Below are 27,172 nucleotides of genomic sequence, written 5' to 3' on the forward strand. Positions count from 1 at the left end.
AGACCCAGCTCCACTCAACGACCAGCAAGCTACAGTACTGGACACCCTATGCCAAACAACTAGCAAGACAGGAACACAACCCCACCCATTAGCAGAGAGGCTGCCTAGTATCATAATAAGGTCACAGACAACCCAAAACACACCACTGGACGCGGTCTTGCCCACCAGAAAGACAAGATCCAGCCTCCTCCACCAGAACACAGGCACTAGTCCACTCCACCAGGAAGCCTACAGAGCCCACTGAACCAACCTTAGCCACTGAGGGCAGACACCAAAACAACGGGAACTATGAACCTGCAGCCTGTGAAAAGGAGACCCCAAACACAGTAAGTTAAGCAAAATGAGAAGACAGAGAAACACACAGCAGATGAAGGAGCAAGGTAAAAACCCACCAGACCAAACAAAGAGGAAATAGGCACTCTACCTGAAAAAGAATTCAGAGTAATGATAGTAAAGACGATCCAAAATCTTGGAAACAGAATGGAGCAAATACAAGAAACGTTTAACAAGGACCTAGAAGAACTAAAGAGCAAACAAACAATGATGAACAACACAATAAATGAAATTTAAAATTCTCTAGAAGGAATCAATAGCAGAATAACTGAGGCGGAAGAATGGATAAGTGACCTGGAAGATAAAATAGTGAAAATAACTACTGCAGAGCAGAATAAAGAAAAAAAGAATGAAAAGAATTGAGGACAGACGTAGAGACTTCTGGGACAACATTAAATGCACCAAAATTCGCATTATAGGGGTCCCAGAAGAAGAAGAGAAAAAGAAAGGGACTGAGAAAATATTTGAAGAGATTATAGTTGAAAACTTCCCTGATGTGGGAAAGGAAAGAGTCAATGAAGTCCAGCAAGGACAGAGAGTCCCATACAGAATAAATCCAAGGAGAAAAACACCAAGACACATATTAATCAAACTATCAAAAATTAAACACAAAGAAAACATATTAAAAGCAGCAAGGGAAAAACAACAAATAACATACAAGGGAATCCCCATAAGGTTAACAGCTGATCTTTCAGGAGAAACTCTGCAAGCCAGAAGGGAGGAGCAGGACATACTTAAAGTGATGAAAGGGAAAAACCTACAACCAAGATTACTCGACCCAGCAAGGATCTCATTCAGAATTGATGGAGAAATTAAAACCTTTACAGATGAGGAAAAGCTAAGAGAATTCAGCAGCACCAAACCAGCTTTACAACAAATGCTAAAGGAATCTCCCTAGGCAGGAAACACAAGGAAAAGGCCTACAATAACAAACCTAAAACAATTAAAAAAAATGCTAATAGGAACATACATATCGATAATTACCTTAAATGTAAATGGATTAAATGCTCCAATCCAAAGACACAGACTGGCTGAATGGATACAAAAACAAGACCCGTCTATATGCTGTCTACAAGAGACCCACTTCAGACCTAGGGACACATACAGACTGAAAGTGAGGGGATGGAAAAAGATATTCCATGCAAATGGAAATCAAAAGAAAGCTGGAGTAGCAATTCTCATATCAGACAAAATAGACTTTAAAACAAAGACTATTACAAGAGACAAAGAAGGACACTACATAATGACCAAGGGATCAATCCAAGAAGAAGATATAACAATTGTAAATATTTATGCAACCAACATAGGAGCACCTCAATACATAAGGCAAATGCTAACAGCCATAAAAGGGGAAATCGACAGTAACACAAAAATAGTAGGGGACTTTAACACCCCATTTTCACCAATGGACAGATCATCCAAAATGAAAATAAATAAGAAAACACAAGCTTTAAATGATACATTAAACAAGATGGACTTAATTGATATTTATAGGACATTCCATCCAAAAACAACAGAATACACATTCTTCTCAAGTGCTCATGGAACATTCTCCAGGATAGATCATATCTTGAGTCACAAATCAAGCCTTGGTAAATTTAAGAAAATTGAAATCGTATCAAGTATCTTTTCTGACCACAACGCTATGAGACTAGATATCAATTACAGGAAAAAATCTGTAAAAAATACAAGCACATGGAGGCTAAACAATACACTACTTAATAACCAAGATATCACTGAAGAAATCAAAGAAGAAATAAAAAAATACCCAGAAACAAATGACAATGAAAACACGATGATCCAAATCCTATGGGATGCAGCAAAAGCAGTTCTAAGAGGGAAGTTTATAGCAATACAATCCTACCTCCAGAAACAAGAACATCTCAAATACACAACCTAACTTACACCTAAAGCAACCAGAGAAAGAAGAACAAAAAAAAAAAACAAAGTTAGCAGAAGGAAAGAAATCATAAAGATCAGATCAGAAATAAATGAAAAAGAAATGAAGGAAACAATAGCAAAGATCAATAAAACTAAAAGCTGGTTCTTTGAGAAGATAAACAGAATTGATAAACCATTAGCCAGACTCATCAAGAAAAAAAGGCAGAAGACTCGAATCAATAGAATTAGAAATGAAAAAGGAGAAGTAACAACTGACACTGCAGAAATATAAAGGATCATGAGAGATTACTACAAGCAACTATATGCCAATAAAATGGACAACCTGGAAGAAATGGATAAATTCTTAGAAAAGCACAACCTTCCAAGACTGAACCAGGAAGAAACAGAAAATATGAACAGACCAATCACAAGCACTGAAATTGAAACTGTGATTAAAAATCTTCCAACAAACAAAAGTCCAGGACCAGATGGCTTCACAGGCGAATTCTATCAAACATTTAGAGAAGAGCTAACACCTCTAATTCTCAAACTCTTCCAAAATATTGCAGAGGGAGGAACACTCCCAAACTCATTCTACGAGGCCACCATCACCCTGATACCAAAACCAGACAAAGATGTCACAAAGAAAGAAAACTACAGGCCAATATCACTGATGAACACAGATGCAAAAATCCTCAACAAAATACTAGCAACAGAATCCAACAGCACCTTAAAAGGATCATACACCATGATCAAGTGGGGTTTATCCCAGGAATGCAAGGATTCTTCAATATATGCAAATCAATCAATGTGATACACCATATTAACAAATTGAAGGAGAAAAACCATATGATAATCTCAATAGAGGCAGAAAAAGCTTTTGACAAAATTCAATACACATTTATGATAAAAACCCTCCAGAAAGTAGGCATAGAGGGAACCTACCTCAACATAATAAAGGCCATATATGACAAACTCACAGCCAACATCGTTCTCAATGGTGAAAAACTGAAACCATGTCCACTAAGATCAGGAACAAGACAAGGTTGCCCACTCTCACCACTATTATTCAACATAGTTTTGGAAGTTTTAGCCAGAGCAATCAGAGAAGAAAAAGAAATAAAAGGAATCCAAATTGGAAAAGAAGAAGTAAAGCTGTCACTGTTTGCAGATGACATGATACTATACATAGAGAATCCTACAGATGCTACCAGAAAACTGCAAGAAGTAATCAATGAATTTGGTAAAGTAGCAGGATACAAAATTAATGCACAGAAATCTCTTGCATTCCTATACACTAATAATGAAAAATCTTAAGAGAAATTAAGGAAACACTCCCATTTACCACTGCAACAAAAAGAATAAAATACCTAGGAATAAACCTACCTAGGGAGACAAAAGACCTGTATGCAGAAAACTATAAGACACTGATGAAAGAAATTAAAGATGATACAAACAGATGGAGAGATAGACCATGTTCTTGGATTGGAAGAATCAATATTGTGAAAATGACTATATTACCCAAAGCAATCTACAGATCCAATGGCATTTTTTACAGAACTAGAACAAAAAAATCTTAAAATTTGTATGGAGACACAAAAGACCCTGAATAGCCAAAGCAGTCTTGAGGGAAAAAAACGGAGCTGGAGGAATCAGACTCCCTGACTTCAGGCTATACTACAAAGCTACAGTAATCAAGACAATACGGTACTGGCACAAAAACAGAAATACAGATCAATGGAACAGGATAGAAAGCCCAGAGATAAACCCACGCACCTATGGTCAACTAATCTATGACAAAGGAGGCAAGGATATACAATGGAGAAAAGACAGTCTCTTCAATAAGTGGTGCTGGGAAAACTGGACAGCTACATGTAAAAGAATGAAATTAGAACACTCCCTAACACCATACACAAAAATAAACTCAAAATGGATTAGAGACCTAAATGTAAGACCGGACACTATAAAACTCTTAGAGAAAAACATAGGAAGAACACTCTTTGACATAAATCACAGCAAGATCTTTTCTCATCCACTTCCTAGAGTAATGGAAATAAAAACAAAAATAAACAAATGGGACCTAATGAAACTTAAAAGCTTTTGCACAGCAAAGGCAACTACAAAGAAAATGAAAAGACAACCCTCAGGATGGGAGAAAATATTTGCAAACGAATCAACGGACAAAGGATTAATCTCCAAAATATATAAACAGCTCATGCAACTCAATATTTAAAAAACAAACAACCCAATCCAAAAATGGGCAGAAGACCTATACAGACAGTTCTCCAAAGAAGACATACAGATGGCCAAGAAGCACATGAAAAGCTGCTCAACATCACTAATTATTAGAGAAATGCAAATCAAAACTACAATGAGGTATCACCTCACACCAGTTAGAATGGGCATCATCAGAAAATCTACAAAGAACAAATGCTGGAGAGGGTGTGGAGAAAAGGGAACCCTCTTGCACTGTTGGTGGGAATGTAAATTGATACAGCCACTATGGAGAACAGTATGGAGGTTCCTTAAAAAACTAAAAATAGAATTACCATATGACCCAGCAATCCCACTACTGGGCATATACCCAAAGAAAACCATAATTCAAAAAGACACATGCACCCCAATGTTCATTGCAGAACTATTTACAATAGCCAGGTCACAGAAGCAACCTAAATGCCCATCGACAGATGAATCGATAAAGAAGATGTGGTACATATATACAATGGAATATTACTCAGCCATAAAAAGGAACGAAATTGGGTCATTTGTAGAGACATGGATGAATCTAGAGACTGTCATACAGAGTGAAATAAGTCAGAAAGAGAAAAACAAATATCGTATAGTAAAGCATATATGTGGAACCTAGAAAAGTCGTACAGATGAACCGGTTTGCAGGGCAGAAATTGAGACACAGATGCAGAGAACAAACGTATGGACACCAAGGGGGGAAAGCAGCGGGGGGGGGGGGGGTGGGGGTGGTGGTGTGATGAACTGGGAGATTGGGATTGACATGTATACACTGATGTGCATAAAATTGATGACTAATAAGGACCTGCTGTATAAAAAAATAAGTAAAATTAAAAAAAAAAAGTCATGTACCACAATGTTCATTGCAGCTCTATTTACAATAGCCAGGACATGGAGGCAACCTAAGTGTCCACTGACAGATGAATGGATAAAGAAGATGTGGCACATATATACAATGGAATATTACTCAGCCACAAAAAGAAACGAAACTGAGTTATTTGTAGTGAGGTGGATGGACCTAGAGTCTGTCATACAAAGTGAAGTAAGTCAGAAAGAGAAAAACAAATACCATATGCTAACACATATATATGGAATCTAGAAACAAAAAAATGGTTCTGAAGAACCTAGGGGCAGGACAGAAATAAAGACGCAGATGTACAGAATGGACTTGAGGACACGGGGAGGGGGAAGGGTAAGCTGGGACAAAGTGAGAGAGTGGCATGGACATATATACACTACCAAATGTAAAACAGATAGCTAGTCTATCTGGAAGCAGCCGCAGAGCACAGGGAGATCAGCTCGGTGCTTTGTGACCACCTAGAGGGGTGGGATAGAGAGGGTGGGAGGGAGACGCAAGAGGGAGGAGATATGAGGATAGATGTATATGTATAGCTGATTCACTTTGTTACAAAGCAGAAACTAACACATCATTGTAAAGCAATTATACTCCAATAAAGATGTTTAGAAAAAAAAGTCAACTGGGGTAGAAAACTAGAAATTCTATTAATTCCCGACCCTGAAATAAAAGTGCTTCTGCTCCAGTGACAGAAGACAGATGAGGCCCTAGAAAATCTGAGAACAGTGACGACACTAAAGAGCCCAAGGGTCCTGCTGGGAAGGACTGAGAGCAGTGGGTATTCAAATTGATACATAGACGTCCAAATTACAAAAACATACTAAGAAGACATAAGAATCAGTTTTGTTTAAAAAAGTCTTATGTGCATAAGATACGTATGGCCATGAAAAGTAATAGGAATTTTTAAAAATAACAGGAGTTAAGTAGGAAAAAATATGCCAAGATGCAAAAAATAAAAACTATTCTGAAAATTTGAAAGTAATATTGCTCCTCCAAAGAGCTGGGGGCAAATGGAAACAACCATTAAAAGTCACCAGAATATTGACAATGATTATTTCTAAGGGATTGGGGGGGGGGAGGGGTTTCCTCCCCCTCAGTTACAATTTACTGTATAATCAAAAAAAAAAAAATTACCATGCTTCTAAATGTGCCTTTTAACTGGAGTTATACGGAAATTGAATTAAAGATACCAAAGATATAAATTAATGTGTCAGAAAATAAGCAAACAGTTTGTGATTTTCAACATAGCTGTTCTTTCCCTTCCTCCTATTGTTCACTGTAAAGCTCCATTACCATAAATTAGGATTAAAGGAAAGGGAAAAAAGGCTTAAATGCAAATTTCTAAAATTATATTCTCTTGAGAGAAAGGCATGCCAAATTATCACTAAAATGGGATCTGGAAATACTTTATCTATAATCACGTTTACCCTTAATTAGCAAGGGTCATTACATATTTCGAACTCTTAACATGGACGGTACTTTTAGTACCCTGGCAAATGCCATAGCTCAGACTGTTCAACGGTGCTGTAAAAATACTCAGCTATGTGGGGGAATATCTAATTTTTACCTGTATTTGAAAATAATCTCATTCACTTAAGAGTATCAAGAGAGAAAAGGAAAGGTCTTCAAAATAAAGACATTTTAAAAGCTTTCATCATATTCACATTTTTGTGTCTTAAAATTCCATTAAATGTTACTTCCTAAAGATTCCTCCCCCTCCACCCCTGCCATTTACACAATAGTCAGCTACTAATCTCAAATGTTACGGATTGGTGGCCACAAAGGGCATAAGAAAACTTCCCTGCAAAGTCCAGCTCCAGTTCTCCGATGAGGACAGCTCATTTCCCCAGGGTTGGGAGTACCAGATGCGCAAACTGATGACTAGCAGGTGACCAAAGTGCTGGATAAGCTGTTTCTTGCTCTAAATCTAACTGCCAGGGCCCCCAGGCTTAATGCCCAAACCAGCATGCTGCCCAAGGGGTGCTCGCCCTCAAGGCAAAGGCTGGTGACAAGAAGCCACACTGACCTTTGAATTTGTCAGCAGTCATCCAAAGGACACAAGTTTATTGGCTTCACAAACTGACACAATTTTTTTAGTCTGGCTGTTCTTCACTAAAATAAAATGCAAACAAAAACTGCAATACCTGCTTTTAATAGGCCCAATTGCCACCTAAGTTACTTGTCTCAGATCAGCAATAGTAATAGTATTCCATCTCTAGTACCAATTAAAGGAAATAAGTACTCTAATCTCTTGTTGATACCTGTAACAAATAGAATATCAATGTCCTCCTAAGCTCATTTTAATGCTGGTTTCTTAAAATTAGACTGTCAAACTTCCAGCAAAACCTGAAGCATAAAAATAACTATACTGTCACAGGCATACCCATTTTACGGTGCTTCACAGATACTGTTTTTTTGTTTGTTTGTTTTTTTAACAAATTAAAGGTTTGTGGCAACCATGCGTCAAACAAGTCTATTGGCGGGATTTTCCAACAGCATTTGCTCACTTCATGTCTCTGTGTCACATTTTGGTAATTTTCACAAGATTTCAAACTTTCTCATCATTATTATATTTGTTATGGTGATCTGTGATCAGTGATCATTGATGTTATTGCAAAAAGACTGACTCACTGAAAACTCAGATGGTGGTTAGCATTTTTTTAGCAATGGTATTTTAAAATTAAGGTATGTACATTATTTTTTTAGGCGTAATGTCCTTGCACACTTAATAGACCATAGTATAAACATAACTTTTATATGCTTGGGAAACAAAAAGATTCATGTGAATCACGTTATCATGATATTTGCTTTATTGCAGTGGTCTGGAACCAAACCCACAATGTCTCTGAGGTATCCCTGTACTTATTTTTTTAAACAATTTAACCCTGTGCCCAAACTTCCTTCCTAAGAACTCAGGCTAGAAAAACACGTATTTGAGTTGTGGGGCAGTGGGAACTATGTTACTTGTTACCTGTTGTTCAGGTAACAGGGAGGCAAGCTCAGCAGAGTGATACAGGATCAGACGGCCTGAGTCCAGGTCTGGACACCACCACGTGTCAGCTGTGATTAATTCCTCGCCACGCCTTCTTTCTTCACCTGTACAACATGGACTGTGACAGTGCCTACTTTACAGGACAGTCCAAAGGATTAAATATGATAATCCTTTAACTCTCAGGGCCTGTCTGGCACATCACATAGTGACCAAAATAGGCTAGGACTATGACAGAGTGATGACATCCCTAGATGCCACATCCCCACACCGACAGCAGACATGATACAAATGCTTTCATGGGTTACTTCTGCCAGGCGGTGGCGAGGCACAGTGTGGAGACAAACACTGGCCCTGGGCAATCTCATTGTCTTGGCCCTAAGTCACTCCATTTGTAGGCTTGATTTCCTCTTGGAAAATGAAAAAGTCTTGCAAGATCAGTGGATTTTCTTTCTTTTAAAAAAAAAAAAAAAAGAGTCCCTCCCATCAGGAAACTTGCACAAGCCTCTTAGATAGCCTCATCCACCAGAGGGCAGACAGCAGAAGCAAGAAGAACTACAATCCTGCAGCCTGTGGAACAAAAACCACATTCACAGAAAGATAGACAAGATGAAAAGGCAGAGGGCTATGTACCAGATGAAGGAACAAGATAAAAGCCCAGAAAAACAACTAAATGAAGTGGAGATAGGCAACCTCCCAGAAAAAGAATTCAGAATAATGATAGTGAAGATGATCCAGGACCTCGGAAAAAGAATGGAGGCAAAGATAGAGAAGATGCAAGAAATGTTTAACAAAGACCTAGAAGAATTAAAGAACAAACAAACAGAGATGACCAATACAATAACTGAAATGAAAAATACACTAGAAGGAATCAATAGCAGAATAACTGAGGCAGAAGAACGGATATGTGACCTGGAAGACAGAATGGTGGAATTCACTGCTGCGGAACAGAATAAAGAAAAAAGAATGAAAAGAAATGAAGACAGCCTAAGAGACCTCTGGGACAACATTAAATGCAACAACATTCGCATTATAGGGGTCCCAGAAGGAGAAGAGAGAGAGAAAGGACTCGAGAAAATACTTGAAGAGATTATAGTCGAAAACTTTCCTAACATGGGAAAGGAAGTAGCCACCCAAGTCCAGGAAGCGCAGAGAGTCCCAGGCAGGATAAACCCAAGGAGAAACGCCGAGACACATAGTAATCAAACTGGCAAAAATTAAAGACAAAGAAAAATTATTGAAAGCAGCAAGGCAAAAATGACACATAACATACAAGGGAACTCCCATAAGGTTAACAGCTGATTTCTCAGCAGAAACTCTACAAGCCAGAAGGGAGTAGCATGATATACTTTAAGTGATGAAAGGGAAGAACCTACAACCAAGATTACTCTACCCGGCAAGGATCTCATTCAGATTCGATGGAGAAATCAAAAGCTTTACAGACAAGCAAAAGCTAAGAGAATTCAGCACCACCAAACCAGCTCTACAACAAATGCTAAAGGAACTTCTCTAAGTGGGAAACACAAGAGAAGAAAAGGACCTACAAAAACAAACCCAAAACAATTAAGAAAATGGTCATAGGAACATACATATCAATAATTACCTAAAACGTGAATGGATTAAATGCTCCAACCAAAAGACATAGACTGGATGAATGGATACAAAAACAAGACCCATATATATGCTGTCTACAAGAGACCCACTTCAGATCTAGGGACACATACAGACTGAAAGTGAGGGGATGGAAAAAGATATTCCATGCAAATGGAAATCAAAAGAAAGCTGGAGTAGCAATACTCAGATAAAATAGACTTTAAAATAAAGAATGTTACAAGAGACAAGGAAGGACACTACATAATGATCAAGGGATCAATCCAAGAAGAAGATATAACAATTATAAATAGATATGCACCCAACATAGGAGCACCTCAATACATAAGGCAACTGCTAACAGCTATAAAAGAGGAAATCGACAGTAACACAATAATAGTGGGGGACTTTAACACCTCACTTACACCAATGGACAGATCATCCAAAATGAAAATAAATAAGGAAACAGAAGCTTTAAATGACACAATAGACCAGACAGATTTAATTGATATTTATAGGACATTCCATCCAAAAACAGCAGATTACACGTTCTTCTCAAGTGCGCACGGAACATTCTCCAGGATAGATCACATCTTGGGTCACAAATCAAGCCTCAGTAAATTTAAGAAAATTGAAATCATATCAAGCATCTTTTCTGACCACAACACTATGAGATTAGAAATGAATTACAGGGAGAAAAATGTAAAAAACACAAACACATGGAGGCTAAACAATACGTTACTAAATAACCAAGAGATCACTGAAGGAATCAAAGAGGAAATCAAAAAATACCTAGAGACAAATGACAATGAAAACATGACGATCCAAAACCTATGGGATGCAGCAAAAGCTGTTCTAAGAGGGAAGTTTAGAGCTATACAAGCCTACCTCAAGAAACAAGAAGAATCTCAAATAAACAATCTAACCTTACACCTAAAGGAACTAGAGAAAGAAGAACAAACAAAACCAAAAGTTAGCAGAAGAGAAGAAATCATAAAGATCAGAGCAGAAATAAATGAAATAGAAATAAAGAAAACAATAGCAAAGATCAATAAAACTAAAAGCTGGTTCTTCGAGAAGATAAACAAAATGGATAAACCATTAGCCAGACTCATCAAGAAAAAGAGGGAGAGGACTCAAATCAATAAAATTAGAAATGAAAAAGGAGAAAAAAAAAAAAACTTTAAAAAAAACTACAAGAGAAATATGGCCTGAGAAAAATTTCAAGAAATATAGATAAAAGATATAATAAAAGTTAAATCTCACCTTCTTGACTTCTCCTACCCCAAACCAGTTTTTGAACTGTGCTATGCAGAGTCTTAGGGATCCCTAGAAACAGAAGGTGGCTTTCCAGCAGAAGCCAAGTAGGCAGGGCCCCAAGGAACCCCTCTTCTCCCATCACTACCTCAACAAAAGCAGCTCTGGTTTCTATGCATTTTATATACTGGATTTCACAGATTTTAAAACAAAGGTTCCACTACCAAAGTGAGATTTGAAAACCACAGGATTAAATTACTCTAAAGATATTATCCAGCTCTACAACTCTATGATTCTGGTCTATTAAACCAAATCCCCATAGTTGCCATTACATCTATATCAAGTTTCCATAAAATTTCCTGAGACTTTACCTTACCTCTAGCTCAAGATCCTGAGGTTCCATTTCAGAAAGTGATAGCACAGCAATTTTGGTAACTTTACAGACCTCATGGTCTCCTGGAAGTTTGCCCACCAAAGCTTTCTGCCGAATTAAAATAAGCCACCATGGTAGATCTGAAAGAGAAAAGTCATATTTAATGTCTGGCTTCTATAAAGTGGTACTGTCCCGGCAAGCTGAAGGTGAATAATCAAACACAGTGTGCAAAAGATACAACCCTTTAAAGCAGCGGTCCCCAACCTTTTAGGCACCAGGGACAGGTTTCGTGGAAGACAATTTTTCCACGGCCGAGGCGGGGTGGGGTGTGGTTCAGGTGGTAATGTGAGCAGTCGGGGGGACGGTTCAGGTAGCAACGCGAGCAATGGTTCAAGCAGTAATGCAAGCGATGGGGAGCAGCAGATGAAGCTTTACCTGCTCCCCCCTCCTTCCCCCCCTGCTCACCCTGTTGCGTGGCCCAGTTCCTAACAGGCCGTGGACTGGTACCTTTTAGAGCACAACAAAGATATAAAAATGACCCTTAAATGTATGAAAAGATGTTCAATGGAGATGTAAATTTAAATGTTGCAATACCATTCTCACCCATCAGCTTGGGGATAATAAAAAAAGTATGACAGCACATTCGCTGGCCAGGCTGTGGGAACCAGGCACTCTCATAGTGCTGGTGGGAACACAAACGCACACAACTTTTCTGGAGAGAAATTTTGTGATAACTAATAATAAAACATACACACTTACCTTTTAACCTAGCAATCCCACTCTTGTGAATTTACCTTGAAGACACATCTCAACAACACAAAAGTACACATACTCAAATCTATTCATTGCAGCAGTTTACAACTGTAAAATACTGGAAACAACTAGAATGCCCAGACACAGGAGAATGGCTGAATAAACTATGGCACATCTATGCAGTAGAGTACTATGCAGCTGTAAAAAAAGAATTAGAAGCATTCTATAAACTGATAAGAAGTGATTCCTAGATATATTAAGGGGATAAACTGGATATTATTAATATACAATAAGGGTATTACATAATAAGATATAGTATTAAATCGAAGCACAAAAGAGTATCTAGAGTGTGCCACCCTTTCTGTAAGAAAGATGAGAAAATATGCACATATCTGCTCATTTGTACAAAAAAAAAAAAGAGGAAAGAGAAATTAGAAATTAATGAGATTGGTTACTGAACAAGGGGTAGGTGGAAATGACATGGAAGGAAGAGAAAACAGGAATGGGATAAAAGGGATAAGGGGGATGACATCTCTCCAAGTATACCCTTTCACGTAGTTCTGACTCTTAGAATCATGGTAATGTTTCACATCCCCTCAAAAACAAGTAGTTCAAATTAACCAGAATGTGGAGGGAACCCAAAACAAAATGCAAAGAGTAACCCAACTCTGTTACAAATGGAAAACGTAACCATAATGTAGGAGATCAGGAAGAAATAAACTAATCTAAATAACTTTGGAAAACAGTATTTTGCAAGGATAAAGACAAAAAGAACTGTATACAACATTGTACTCTGGCTAGTGAATTATTTTTCAGAAGGGTATGAGTTAGCAATTCCAAAACTACTTTATGTGTACACTAGGACTGAGCAAATAAGTAAATATATTGAAGAAAGTGGGGGAAGGGTGTAAAACAAATGAAAGAAATATTTAATAATTACAAGAAAGAAAGGAAAGAAAACACCTAGAGGCCCAATAGTTATCTTTCCAATCCAAATTTCTACTTCTCACAAAAGATTTCTATTTAACTGAGAAATGGTCTATGAAAGACAGCATCCAAAAGCAATTTTTCATTTTATGAGGCTACACCCTTTAAAAATACTACCTAATTAGTACCAAAAATAAAAATAATTGAAACAGTGTTTCAGGAATTTCTTAGTATAGAAAAATAGCATGATGGATATATATTCCCCTTATGAAAAAATATTTTTTTAAAAGATATATAGTATTTTAATTTCCCCCATTTTTCCCCCAAATATTAGTCAACTCTCATTTTAGGGAAAGTGCTCTGGAGATGTGCTTAAAGCATTTCATAAATGCAAGAATTTGGAAACGTTTCATAATTCTTTACAAAATAGGGTGGAAATCTACTCCAAAGTTGCAAGGCTTTTGCAGGTCATTTCATTAATATCATTAAACTTTAACCAAGGACCTACCATGTGCTGGGAAGTACGTCAGGCATAGATTAAGGTTACCAAGCACCTAACACACAATAAACCTAACACAAAATAAATAAAGCACATAATAAACTGTTGAATGCTAATACAGTCTGCTGAATAGAAAGAAATTCTTACCACAGGTCTCTTAACCTCACAGGAATAATTTCTATTTCACACTGAACAATTTAGTGTTGGCAGATGATCAGACAAGCCAACATTAGGAAGCCCTCTTCCCAGTTTATGCCTTCTTGCTTTCATAGTAACATTAAGAATTGCAATTTTAAGAAATTACAGCAATGACAAAAACACAATGTGCACAATCACATGTAATAAATGTCTTTCCAATAAGCCATCTAATGGTGTAGTACCAAAAATATAAAAATATTAAATTTCAAACACAGAGGTTTTACCACACACATAGACTCACTTGGGAAACCAAAGGCATGCTTTTTTCCACAAAAACATTGGTATTGTCAATACTGAAATTCAACTTACAAACTCAAATACATTTAAAAATAATGCATATTTTTAGAGTTTAGCTAGCTACTTATACACAGAAACTGCGAAAAACTGAGGTGCTTCTATAAAAAAAATTACAGACTTAAGTTCAATATGCCTGAGGGATTATAATGAAGACTAAATCTGAGAAAATACAATGTAAATGATCTCAAACAAAAGAGAAAAAATTTTGTAAACAGTAGCTTTCCCTTTTCAGAGAAGCCTCAGCGTTCTGGACTTTGAGGTCAGAACTCAGACTCAAATTTTAGCTGCCTTATTTATTTATCATGTACTTCAGCTTAATACTTAACTGCTCCAATTCTTGGTTTTCTCATCTGTAGAATGGGATAAAACCACCTATTTCAGAGACTGTCTATGAGAACTAAATAATTTTTATAATTCCTGTTATTATTACTAAGAGCTAATGTTTACCAGGTAGCAAAACATATGATAAACCTATGGTAAATAAAACAACGTGGTGCCAGTACAAGAATGGACAAATGAATACTAGAAAAGAACAGAGAAGACAGACACAGACCCACGTAAATATGGGCATCTAGTAAATGATAATAAAGAGGGGGAAAGCATGGTGTGTCAATAATTAGTGTTGAAATACATACTGAAGTATCTGCAGAAAAATATCTGGAATCTGCTTTGAAATAATTTAGATGCTGGGAGTGTGGGGACCATGAATAAAAATGTCATTTTGTAGTTGACTTCCAACCAGCTCTACAAATTGCACTGGGTTAATATCTCATAAGTCTTTTAATATACAGTTTCCTGTCTTACTGTTTTCAGTCTTACACACTGATCAAAACGAAAAAACTAAGAGTAAGATAGATAAGGAAATCGATATTTACTAGTTATAATCTAAGTAAGGTGGGATGATGAAAATGTCCTGGAATTAGATAGTGGTGATGGTTGTACAACCTTATGATGATACTAAACACCACTGAATTGTAATTTAAAAGAGTGAATTTTATGGTGTGTGAACTACGTCTCAATCTTTTTTTAAAAAAAGCTCCTTCTAAAGAACAAAAGAACTTGTTAGGAGTCTTACCTACCAGAGCAGAGAATAAAAAACTAAAACGTGGGCTTCCCTGGTGGCGCAGTGGTTAAGAATCCGCCTGCCAATGCAGGGGACACGGGTTCAAGCCCTGGTCCGAGAAGATTCTCACATGCCGTGGAGCAACAGAGCCCATGAGCCACAACTACTGAGCCTGCACTCTAGAGCCCGTGAGCCACAACTACTGAGCCTGCGTGCCACAACTACTGAAGCCCACGCACCTAGAATCCATGCTTCGCAACAAGAGAAGCCACTGCAATGAGAAGCCCACGCACCACAAGGAAGAGTAGCCCCCGCTCACCGCAACTAGAGAAAGCCCGCACTCAGCAATGAAGACCCAACGCAGCCATAAATAAATAAATAAATAAATAAATAAAAATGAAAAAAACTAAAAAGTATATTTCCTGCCAAACACAGAGACACAGACAGGTATTTGAAATAGTGTTCAAAGGAACAATTAAAATCATAATGGAAAGAAAATGAAAAATTTGAATTGGACACTAAGATATTTCTAGGCTGACCCTAGAAAACAAAACAAAACAAACAAAAAACCTCATGAGAAATAGCAATATGTATTCCTGTAGTTATTTTGCCTTAGGTGAAAAAAAACACAATAATAAACACATAGAAGCCTGGAAGTTCGGCAAGAATGAGCATGTTAGTTACAGGGTTAAATGATCCAAATATATTTTCTCTAGTTTGTGCTTTAAGCCAAGAAAAATGTAAAAGTATTGATATATAGCATCACTACTGTTTAGCAATCCCAGTATCCAGTCAGGCATAATTTTGTAATAAAGTTTTTAAAAGCACAAATGCAGGTTACTGCATTAATTTATATCGCCCACCAGGAAAAGAAACTTGGCTCAATTAAAGCTGCCACACTGAAATCTGGATATGCGGTACAACCATGTGTCAAAGGTAATTTAGTCTAGCAAGGTCTTTCGGCATAAAGATATTTTTTCAACTTTTTAAACATTTTACAATGGGAAAAAAGGTCAATTTTGTAACCCTGACTCCTTCAGGAAAAGACAGACGGGAAAATCTGACTTCCCCAGCAAGATAAGAAAACTGATTAGGAAGTGATTATCTTGAAAAGCATGACCAGTTAGGGCAAACTAAAACAATAGTCCTGGAAACGATTCAATTGCTTGCCCTATACAATAACTGACTCAGTTAAAAGAGGATAAGTAATGGCAGGATAAAGATTTTCATTAAAAAAAATTTTTTTTTTTCTAAAATTGGATGAAACTCTTTTCTCCCTACTCATGACCTCACCTCTAGGAAGTACTGCATCTTACATATTTCTCAACATGGCTATCCATCCTACTGACATATAGAAAAGATAAGCATTTGATCCAACAATGAATGTCTAGTAATCCTTTTCATTTTTATTAATGTTAATTCGATAGGAAATAAAGGAATACATTCCATTTGTTTAAAAATGTAAACATTACACATACAATTAAATGTTCCCTTTGACCATTGTTCCCCACTCCACGGCAATTCTTAAAATCTAATCCAAACCCCACCTTGTGAGTTCTCTCATATAAGGAGACTAGCAGAGATGGAGAGCAATTGGTTACCATTGTTGGCATTAGTCCTTCTAATCTTACTTGAGAGTTTAACAATGACCTTTTTTTTTTTTTTTTAAATTTATTTATTTATTTATTTATTTATCTATTTTTGGCTGTGTTGGGTCTTCGTTTCTGTGCGAGGGCTTTCTCTAGTTGCGGCAAGCGGGGGCCACTCTTCATCGCGGTGCGCGGGCCTCTCACTATCGCGGCCTCTCTTGTTGCGGAGCACAGGCTCCAGACACGCAGGCTCAGCAACTGTGGCTCACGGGCCTAGTCGCTCCGCGGCATGTGGGATCCTCCCAGACCAGGGCTCGAACCCGTGTCCCCTGCACTGGCAGGCAGACTCTCAACCACTGCACCACCAGGGAAGCCCCAACAATGACCTTTTAAACATACATAATTTAGGGAATTCCCTGGCGGTCCAGTGGTTAGGACTCTGCGCTTCCATTACATGGGGCACAGGTTCGATGATCCCTGGTCGGGGAACTAAGTTCCCACATTCTTTGAGAATGAGCCCCTAATAAGTATTTGGTGGTGTAATTTACCTTTTTTTTTTTTTTCTTTTGATGCAACACAACTTTATCTAGTCTTTCCAAAGCATTCAATTTAGCCTTCATAGAAACAGGAAGTCTTTCTTTCTGTATCAATACTCATAGTTGATGGGCTTATTTAATTATGTAATTACAATATCGAGTAAAATAAGTATGAACAGGATTGGAAACAAACACGATCCACCAGAAGAGAGAGGGCTTCCTACCCAGTCTCCACCAGCCTTCAGAGCATCCAATGCATCTACCAACAGACTCTGCAGAGGCAGTGAGGCATGTTGGTTAATCTGGCAAACAGGTTAAGTGAGATTCAACTAAAAGAGCCCCTAGTGATAGAAATACATAGGCAGTACATATTCTGTGGGCCAGACACTTGAAGTGAATGAAATATTTGCGTGAAAATGATTTTGCTTTTCTGGTTTTTTTCTTCTGGCTCACCTTTTCCAAAGACTGGTTCTGATTTGAACTGGTTCAGTGGGATTTTTTTTTAAGACTTAATTCTTTTAGAGAAAAAAAAACTTATTTATTTACTTTTGTAGCATACAAAGGTTCTGTTTTCACTGCTCTTTTGGACACTTTCCAGTTTCTCTGTGTCTCTCTATAAACATTCACGTTATGACCAAAGGCAAAAATAAAAAAGAAGGTGGGTCTGATAATGACTCTCATGTGTTTTCCTCCTTTAGCTTGCCCCGATCCTGCAGACTATATTCTTGAGGACAAAGCACTTCCTTCACCTCTCCTAGGTCCACGTCACCTGGAGTGTCCACCAGGAGAAGCTGGGAAATGACAAAGCAGAGAGAACCCTGCTGCCTTAACACTCGAAATCAGCACAATAGAATTTATAATTATATCCGCATGCCAATAAATACTAACCCAGGTGGTTACTACATACTCCAAAGTTGTAACATAATATTCAAATAACAAATATTTAAATTCTTGAAGAGCGTCTGTAGATTACGCCTCTAATAAATGCTCAGAGTCTGCATTTGCACCAGATGAATCAGAGAATGGAGATGTGTTGGTAAGAAGGAAAAAAGAGAATTAGGAAAGGGGATTATAGTTGGCTCACCTTTCCTTTCTTCTGTGTCAAGCTGATAATAAGAATACTCATATGTTTCTCTGCCATTTCAAGTTGACAGTCTAACTAATAAATTTAAGCCAAATGACTCATTGCTCTTTTTATATTTTAAGGCTTAGGTGCGTACAAATTTAAAATTGCTATATCTTTCTGGTGACTTGAACTTTTGCTGTTTTTGAAATGTATATCTCTTTATGCTTCTTGCCTTAAAGTCTGTTTTGATATTGGGATAGACACATTATTTTTCAGTAGGTTAGCATTTGCTTGGTTTCTTTTTTTCTATCCTTTTACTTTGGACCATTCTATATACATATACATATACCTAAGGTATTTGTCTTAAAAGCAGCTTGTAGATGAATTTTATTGTTTTTCCATTATGAAAAGCTTTGTTTTTTAACTAAGTCCATTCGTATGTAATGTAATTGTTGATAAACTTAAGAATCATTCTACCCGTCTTACCATTTGTCCCACCTGTTCTACATGCTTTCTTTTCTTGCCTTCTTTTGGATTATTAAGTGTTAAAATTATTATTATTCCATTTCCCCCTTTATTAGGTTTTTACAATCTTTTATTATGCTATTAGTGGTTATATTGTAGGGTCTGATAATACGAGCCCTAACTTACAAAAGCCTAATGTAAATTAGTATTTTTGCCAGTTCCTAGACAATGAAAGGACCTTAGAACACCAGCCCTTTCTAGCTCACTATTGTTACTATTATTGTTATGTGTTTTCATTCTGCGTTAATTTTAAACCTCATATAAAGCCAACTTTATTTAAATTTACCAACACATTTACTCTTTCCATTGAACTTCACTCCTTCCTACAACTCCACACTCCCATCTGGAATCATGTTCCTTTTACCTGAAGAATTCTTAGTATTTCTTTTAGTGCAGATACTGCTGATGACAAATTCTTTCAGTTTGTTTGGCTCAAAATGTCTTTTTTTTCCCTTAATTTTTGAAGGTATAAAATTCTAGACAGGCACTTTGAAGACAGCATTCCACTGTCTTCCAGCTTCCATTGTTCCTATCAAGGCTGATTGAATGCCCTTGAATTTAATGTGTGGTTTTTCTCTGGCTGCTTTAGGATGTTTTCTTTGTCTTTAGTTTTCATCAGTTTTACTACAAGGTGCCTAAGTGTGGTTTTCTTTGTATTTTTTCCCTTGCAGTTCAAAGTATTTCTTGACATTGTGACTTGTATTTATAGTTGGTTTTAGAAAATTCTTGGCTATTATCTCTTCAGATACTGCTAGTCTCTTGCTGTCAGAAACAATCTGTCTAGTTTCTCTTGATCTCAGTTTTTAAAATGTACGAAGTATCTTTAAATGATCCGTTATATAATATATTAACACACTATGCATTTTAAGGGCTCTAATAATTGGGTAATGTCTTAACGGCTTATCTCAAGATAAATTATGTTCCAATGTGAAGGATCCTGCTTTTCTTTTTTTTTTTCAACAAATATTTGGTAGGAATTTAAATTCAGTCCAATGTGTGCATAAAACCTACTTCATTGATACCTAGTGCATAAGCTATTAATTGGCCATTTAGTACTTTTAAATGAATATGAGCATAAGTCTATAGGTTTTTTTTTTTTTTTTTTTTTAGTCTATAGGTTTTATGCAAACTTATGCATGAATTTAAATTTCTACTAAAAGATATGGATTCATGGTATGTTTAATATAATTTTTTGCTTTATATTTAAGGTTATTTCTATTTTTTTAAACTACATTAAGAAAAATGCTTTCTTTTCCTAATGGAAATAGAGCACTATACATCTTTGAATATATTTCAGGGAGCAACATACACCATTATACATCAGGTAAGTAGAAATACAAGTAAAAGTACCAGCCCACCAGAGCTATTTTTTTCAAAGTACATCATATTGGGCTTCTAATACTCTCAGTGACCAAAGAGCCAATTATTAATTTGTTCATCTTCCAAGCATAGTAGCTACTCAGTGTTTCTTGATGGGTTGCTCTGTTGCCTACTAAAGTTTCCTAAGTCTGGGTATATAGAAAACTGACAATGACTCATAACGACAGCATCTAGGGCAAGAGGTACACTTATTAGGCTCCACTTCAAAGGTACCAAATGGTGGAATCAGAAGCATCTTCAGCTTAACCTATGAATTTAAATTCATCCTAATAATAAAATCCCTAATAATGACCTGCCATAAAATGAAATAATCTATTATACGCCATAAAAATGTAACGTCTTTTCTATTTATAATAGTCCTAGAAAACTATAAAAGTCTAACTTATAGAGTATCAATGGGCAAAATGAGTTTCTATATAAAAGTACATTTTCCAGGGAGTTCCCTGGCAGTCCTGGTTAGGACTCCACGCTTTCACTGCTGAGGGCACGAGTTCAGTCCTGGTTGGGGAACTGAGATCCCACAAGCTGCATGGTGCGGCCAAACAAAAAATAAAAAGTGGGGACTTCCCCGCTGGCGCAGTGGTTAAGAATCCGCCTGCCAATGCAGGGGACATGGGTTTGAGCCCTGGTCAGGGAAGATCCCACATGCCGCGGAGCAACTAAGCCCATGTGCCAAAACTACTGAGCCTGCGCTCTAGAGCCCGCCAGCCACAACTACTGAAGCCCGCGCGCCTAGAGCCCGTGCTCCGCAACAAGAGAAGCCGCCACAATGAGAAGCCCACGCACCGCAACGAAGAGTAGCCCCCGCTCGCTGCAACTAGAGAAAGCCCGTGCACAGCAACGAAGACCCAACGCAGCCAAAAATAAATTAAATAAAATAAAAATTTAAAAAGTCAACATTATAAAAATAAAAATAAAAAGTACATTTTCCAGATAACTATATCTTTATCTTCCTAAAGTGTTAAGATGTTTTCTCACATGTTTATTTAAAATGTTAATATATTACATACTTTCCTACCTATTAAACCCAGGCATACTAAATATAATTGGGATTTTTATTTATGATGAAGGTTTATCATCATGAAGATAAATTACTGCTTTGGAGGGTGACATAAGTATGCTTCAAGGTTGGAGGTGATTGGCCCCTGTGCATGAAGGGACCCAAGCCTACCGGCTGTAACAAACCTGATAGCCAAGAACCAAGAATCTTCTTTCTTAAACACAATTAGACCTGATAATAATTTGATTGTAATCACTTCAAAATGTTCAATAAGAATATAAAGGAGGAAATAAATATAGGAAGCACGTTTATAGCTGGCCCATACAGTCAGTCAGTCAATCTTACCTTAACAAGCCTCTTCTCTTTATGAAGCAAACTTTTAATATCACTGCCATAGGGATCACTGAGGGAAACAACTAGAGTTTAAGAACAAATTCATTTATAACTAGAAAATGGAACGATCGTGAAACAGAAGAGGCAAGCTGGCTTGCCTCTAAAGTTTCTCTCTGCCTGAGGATATAAAAATCTGCCAGTTAGAGGTATGCTCAGAACTAAGCAGCATGCTTATCTGATGACCCTTGGGAGAGCGCAGAACTATGGGTCACCTTCATGTGTCTAGTTCAAGTACTGCTCCTACCGGGGAGGTGGCACCATCTGTACCAAGGAGACTGGAGCTCAGATCAGGGACAAGGGAGGTGATGGAAAATTCTGAAGCATAAAATAATGGAGCAGGCTGAGGGGAGCAAAGAGAGGAGGGAAGGGTCATTCAGCACCGAGGTACGTGGGAAGAGAGTAAAAGGAAGAGGGAAGCAAAAACCAGAGACAAGAAGATGCCAAAGAAAGGAACCACTTGTACCACTTAGCTGCCTGCTTCCAAGACCCAAAGCTATTAACAGAATAGGTCAGCTAAACTACAATTAAAGAATCTTTTAAGGATTAACCAGGAACCTAGTCACCAATGTAAATCTTACCTCCAAAATAAGTAGTTCTGAGACCCTCATGAATGAAAAAGTGAATATAAAATGACTGTTTTTAAATTACATTTTAGATTATTTGGTAGAAATGTTATGTTACGAATAATACTGTTTCTTTTTTTTTTTTGGCTGAGTTGGGTCTTCGTTGCTGCCTGCGGGCTTTCTCTAGTTACGGCGAGCGGGGGCTACTCTTCGATGCGTTGCGTGGACTTCTCATTGTGGTGGCTTCTCTTGTTGCAGAGCACAGGCTCTAGGAGTGTGGGCTTCAGTAGTTGTGGCACGTGGACTTCAGTAGTTGTGGCTCACGGGCTCTAGAGTGCAGGCTCAGTAGTTGTGGCACACGGGCTTAGTTGCTCCGCGGCATGTGGGATCTTCCCTGACCAGGGATTTAACCCGTGTCCCCTGCATTGGCAGGTGGTTCTTAACCACTGTGCCACCAGGGAAGTCCCGAATAACACTGTTTCTTTAAAATACTTCCTTCAAATCAACTTTAGTACATGAAAAAAAGTCACCTTTGTTACCAAAAGGTAGATTACTTAATTTTTAAATTAAGTTAAAATCAGAAGTAATGACAACCAGGTACAACAAAAGCTATTATCTGACTTAAATATTTTCAATGGCTTTATTGAGATATAATTTATATACCATAAAATTCACTCATTTTAAGTATAACAAGTCAACGATTTTGATGAATTTAGAGTTGTACAACCATCATCGCAATCCTTACATGTTTTTATTATATGAGTTGTCAGTAGACAATAAAACAATCCACTTCTCTCAAGTGCAATTGTACGCAGACGATTAAACTCGTCTTTAAACAGAAGCACTATCTAAAGACCGTGCCTGAGAAGCAGGCCTCCAGCAGAGGCTGAGAGCTCTGCAGGGACCCTGTCAGGCTTCTCTTCCTTTTTCTCCAGTGCCCTTGAGCAGTGGGGTTTTCTAATGGCTTTTTAGGAAACTACTAAGGCAATGCTGGTGACACTCCATTCATTCATCACTAAAGTATAAAAATATTTCATGTCGTTGAGTGTCATAGCAAGGTCTCCACTGACAGTCACGGACTAAAATCAAACTTTTAAAATCATACGCATAATACATTTTAGCATTTTAATGATCGAGATATCCTCAGCACTTTAAAAGTGGAGAAACAGCAGATGGTGTGTACTATTTGAATGAATGGGAGCGACTTGAGTGAACTGTGTCTGTAGCTGCTCAATACTAGGAGTAGTAATTCACTTAATTACTACTAATCTAAGAGCCTCTATTGCTAAATTAATCAAGACTCCTGACAATTCTCTCTTCACACTATTTCTGAATATATCGTGGGAAAAATACTTTTGCATTTTATATTCAGATATTTCTTACCCTAACGAGCTTATCCTCTTCTCAGTCTTCAAAACACGTATCCCCCGGGGATACGTTCTAGGACCCCAAGTGGATGCCTGAAACCACAGATAGAACCGAGCCCTATATATACACATTCTTTCTTGAACACTGGGATCATTACTAAGTAAAATAAGCATTACTTGAACACAGCACTGTGATACCTCGACAGTTGATCTGATAACTGAAACGATTATGGGCTGATAGCATACAGTGTGGATGAGCTGGACAAAGGGACGATTCACATCCCAGGCAGGAGGAAGCAGAACAGTGAGATTTCATCACACCGCTCGGGATGGCGTGCAATTTAAAACTTATGAATTGTATGGAAGTTTCCATTTAATATTTTCGGACCATGGTTGACCGCAGGTAACTGACACTTCGGAAAGTGAAACCACGGATAAGGGGGGGGACTACTGGAGATTTTAATTTAAAGAGTTTTTGTAATCCATTTAAAGCCTCCAGCCTCAAGCAATCTCTTTCTGGCTCTGTGATGATATAGCTATCTCCTGGATGGAAGGCATCCCTAAGGAAGTGGTGTTTGGGTTGAGGCCTGAAATATTAGTAAGATAATCTGGACAGGGCCAAGGTGAGGGGTGGGGAGTGAGAGGAGAGTAGTCGTTGGCAGAGTTAGCAGCTGTGCAAAAAGACTCCCGTGATTGAGAAAACACATTTCAGGCCTCAACTCAGACATCACTTCCTCAGGGATGCCTTCCATCCAGGACCCCCCGCTACCACCAGTCAGGCCCCTCTGCTATGTGCTTCACAACATCCCACGTTTTTCTTCTTCAGAAGCTTATGTTTAATGATAAAATTCTGATGGGGTAATTAATGTCTACCTCTTGGCTTCGATTCTATGCTCCTGGAAGCTTTGAATTTTGTTCATCCTGCAGCCCCCAGCACACAATAGGCACTCCATAAATATTTATTAAGTAACTATTTGCTGAATATTTTTGAATAGCCACTGCACAGGGGGACACAGCAGTAAGCAAAACACACGTAGCCCCTGTCTTGGAGCTTATACCCTGGGGAAGGAGGATGGGTGGAAGAGGACAAACGAAAAAGAAGAAAACAAAAAATTAATGTGTAATTACAATTGTGGTAAGAATTTGACTATCATCCTTACTTCCCCCCGGACACTACAAGGAATAGAAGACAATGATTTTTCATGAAGCTTTACTTTTCCTTCATCTATTTAGCACGTTACATGTCCCTTCTACTTTCTGTTCCTCATCTTAGTAAATCCCAAGTGATCAAACCAAAGTCAGACACCTTCAGGTTGTCAAAAATAGACTGCATTAGACCCTGGCTGAAAGTCCACCTGCCTGCAAATGTCTGGGGAAGACACCTTCCAAACTGAAGAAAGGCTAATGGTTCTAAATAGTTGTTTTCTAGGCACCAGGGTTAATAGAACAATTTTGGAGACAGAGCTTGCTAAAAGGAAGGGCAATTATCAGCAAAGGATACCACAACCAAATAATACTTTTAAATTCTTCCACCACACATTTTTCTAAAGGGGCAGATGGATTATAAAATATAACCTTCACTAATGCTACTAATATTTCACTTCTAAAAACATTACTTTTTATAATCCCCACCATGTCACCTTTTAGTGACATGTTAGTATCATTAGTTTCAGTAAACATTAATATTATTGGGGGAAAAAGTCTAAGTTTAAAATTTGTTCAAAATTGTATAGCTAGAACTTAAGTGTTTCTCTAGTGATATATGTGACACCTCTAAGTTACCTTTAGAACTAAGGAAAAAATAGTAATAGCCAGCATCTATTGAATGCCTACTATTAACAGGAGCTATGCTAAGCACTTCATGTGAGTTTTATTAAATCTTACAATAAACGTATCTAGGAGGTGTCATCATCTTTGTCTTATAGTTGGCAACTGAGGCTTGGATAAAGTAACCTGATCCAAGGCAACTGTGTGATCTTAAGGTTAGTCCACTGCTGGGGCCAGTGCCTACTCAGTGACATTTGGGGAATGGCCTATTCCACTGTAAAATAAAGGGTCAGAAGCAATGGTGGGAATTCTCTTTGACATGCTTTTGCAGTGAGCTTTCCAGTGGATGTTAGGTTCCTGTTAAGGGCTGAATTATGTTCCCTTAAAATTCATATGTTTGAATTCTAACCCCCAGTGCCTCAGAATGTGACCCTATTCTAAAGAGTGGGATCTTTAAAGATGTAAGTAAGTTAAATGAGGTCATTAGGGAGGGCTCTAATCCAATACGACTGGTGTCCTTATAAGAGGAAATTTGAAGACAGACACACACAGAGAGAAGACAATGTGAAGATGATGTGAAGACACAAGGAGAAGCCAACGAAAGAGGTCTCAGAAGAAATCAACCCTGATGAAACCTTGATCTTGGACTTCAAGCCTCCAGAACTGCAAGAAAATAAATTTCTATTTAAGCCCCCCAGTCTGTGGAACTTTGCTGCAGCAGCCCTAGCCAACTACTAACGGTTCCTAAGTCACGACTGCTTACATCCCATGAGCTTGATGACAGTCATGGCTCACCCACGCCGTTTTTAGACTGTCAATGACAACTATTCAAGTAAACTTATGTTCCCATCTCACTAGGCAAGAACAAAAATTCGTGCATTAATATGTAGAGACTAAGTAGGAGGGAAACAGCAGTGAGAAAAAGTTTAAGTACAGACATTTTATTCCCCTCATCTTCTACCCCCAGAAGGTAAGATGGCCCCGTAGGAAAATGCACATGGAGTGATTACCTCGGTTATAACACATACCAGGAACACACTGGTGTGATCAGAGCAAGAGCTTTAATGGGACACAGGGAGGGGAGGAGATGAGGCATGCCCAGGACAGAGGATGAAGAAAGAGAAGGGGACAAGAGTAAGATGGACGCTCAGGGGGGTGGAAGCTGGGGATGGAGTGATACACAGGGCGCGGCTGCAGTTCTCTCCTGGGTGAGGGGAAGAAGAACAGCAGGGGGCCCAGAAAAGACTTTCCTTTGCTTCCTCCCCACACCCTTTCTTAACAGCCAAACCTTACAAGTGATGGGGCAGGAGGAAGAAAAAAAAAAAAGGGACATAGGTTAGGAGAGTGAAAAACTGAGACACCTTCCCGGCCCTTCTTTACTTCTTTTTAGTATTTTTTTCTCTAGTTCACTCTATTCCCCACCTTTCCCTCTTCCAAAATATCCTATATAACAGATGTCTACACTGCCTACCAACTTCTTGTTTTTGGTCCAAAGAAAGGCACGTGGTGCAAGGAGAGAAAGTGCATGTAAGCAGGGGCTGACCACAGGAAATGCCCACACCTCCGCTACCTCCTAATGACCATACTTCAACTGCCTCAAACTCATCAGCCAGTAACATATTTGTACATTGCTTGTAGGAAATGACTTTGGGTTGTCTGCCAAGTGCAAACCCTCCTGCTTTGCTTACCCATCCCGCTTAGAGCAGTGGGCATGTTTGAACTT

At 38.1% G+C, this 27,172-nt stretch overlaps 1 protein-coding gene across 6 annotated transcripts in view; it reads right to left on the reverse strand.

The window, feature by feature from the left end:
- Positions 1 to 27,172, reverse strand: part of INPP5F (inositol polyphosphate-5-phosphatase F) — a 93,381-nt gene that overhangs the window by 41,322 nt on the left and 24,887 nt on the right. For 5 of the 6 annotated variants that reach the window (XM_061192714.1, XM_061192704.1, XM_061192705.1 and 2 more), the window contains one exon: positions 11,530 to 11,666. In XM_061192714.1, coding sequence (XP_061048697.1) covers positions 11,530 to 11,666 — 137 coding nt within the window. Of the gene's footprint in view, positions 1 to 11,529; positions 11,667 to 23,698; positions 23,755 to 27,172 lie in introns of those variants that run through there. The other variant, XM_061192711.1, reaches the window with a different exon arrangement.

Source organism: Eubalaena glacialis, chromosome 1, assembly GCF_028564815.1.
Source record: "Eubalaena glacialis isolate mEubGla1 chromosome 1, mEubGla1.1.hap2.+ XY, whole genome shotgun sequence".
Classification (NCBI taxonomy): domain Eukaryota; kingdom Metazoa; phylum Chordata; class Mammalia; order Artiodactyla; family Balaenidae; genus Eubalaena; species Eubalaena glacialis.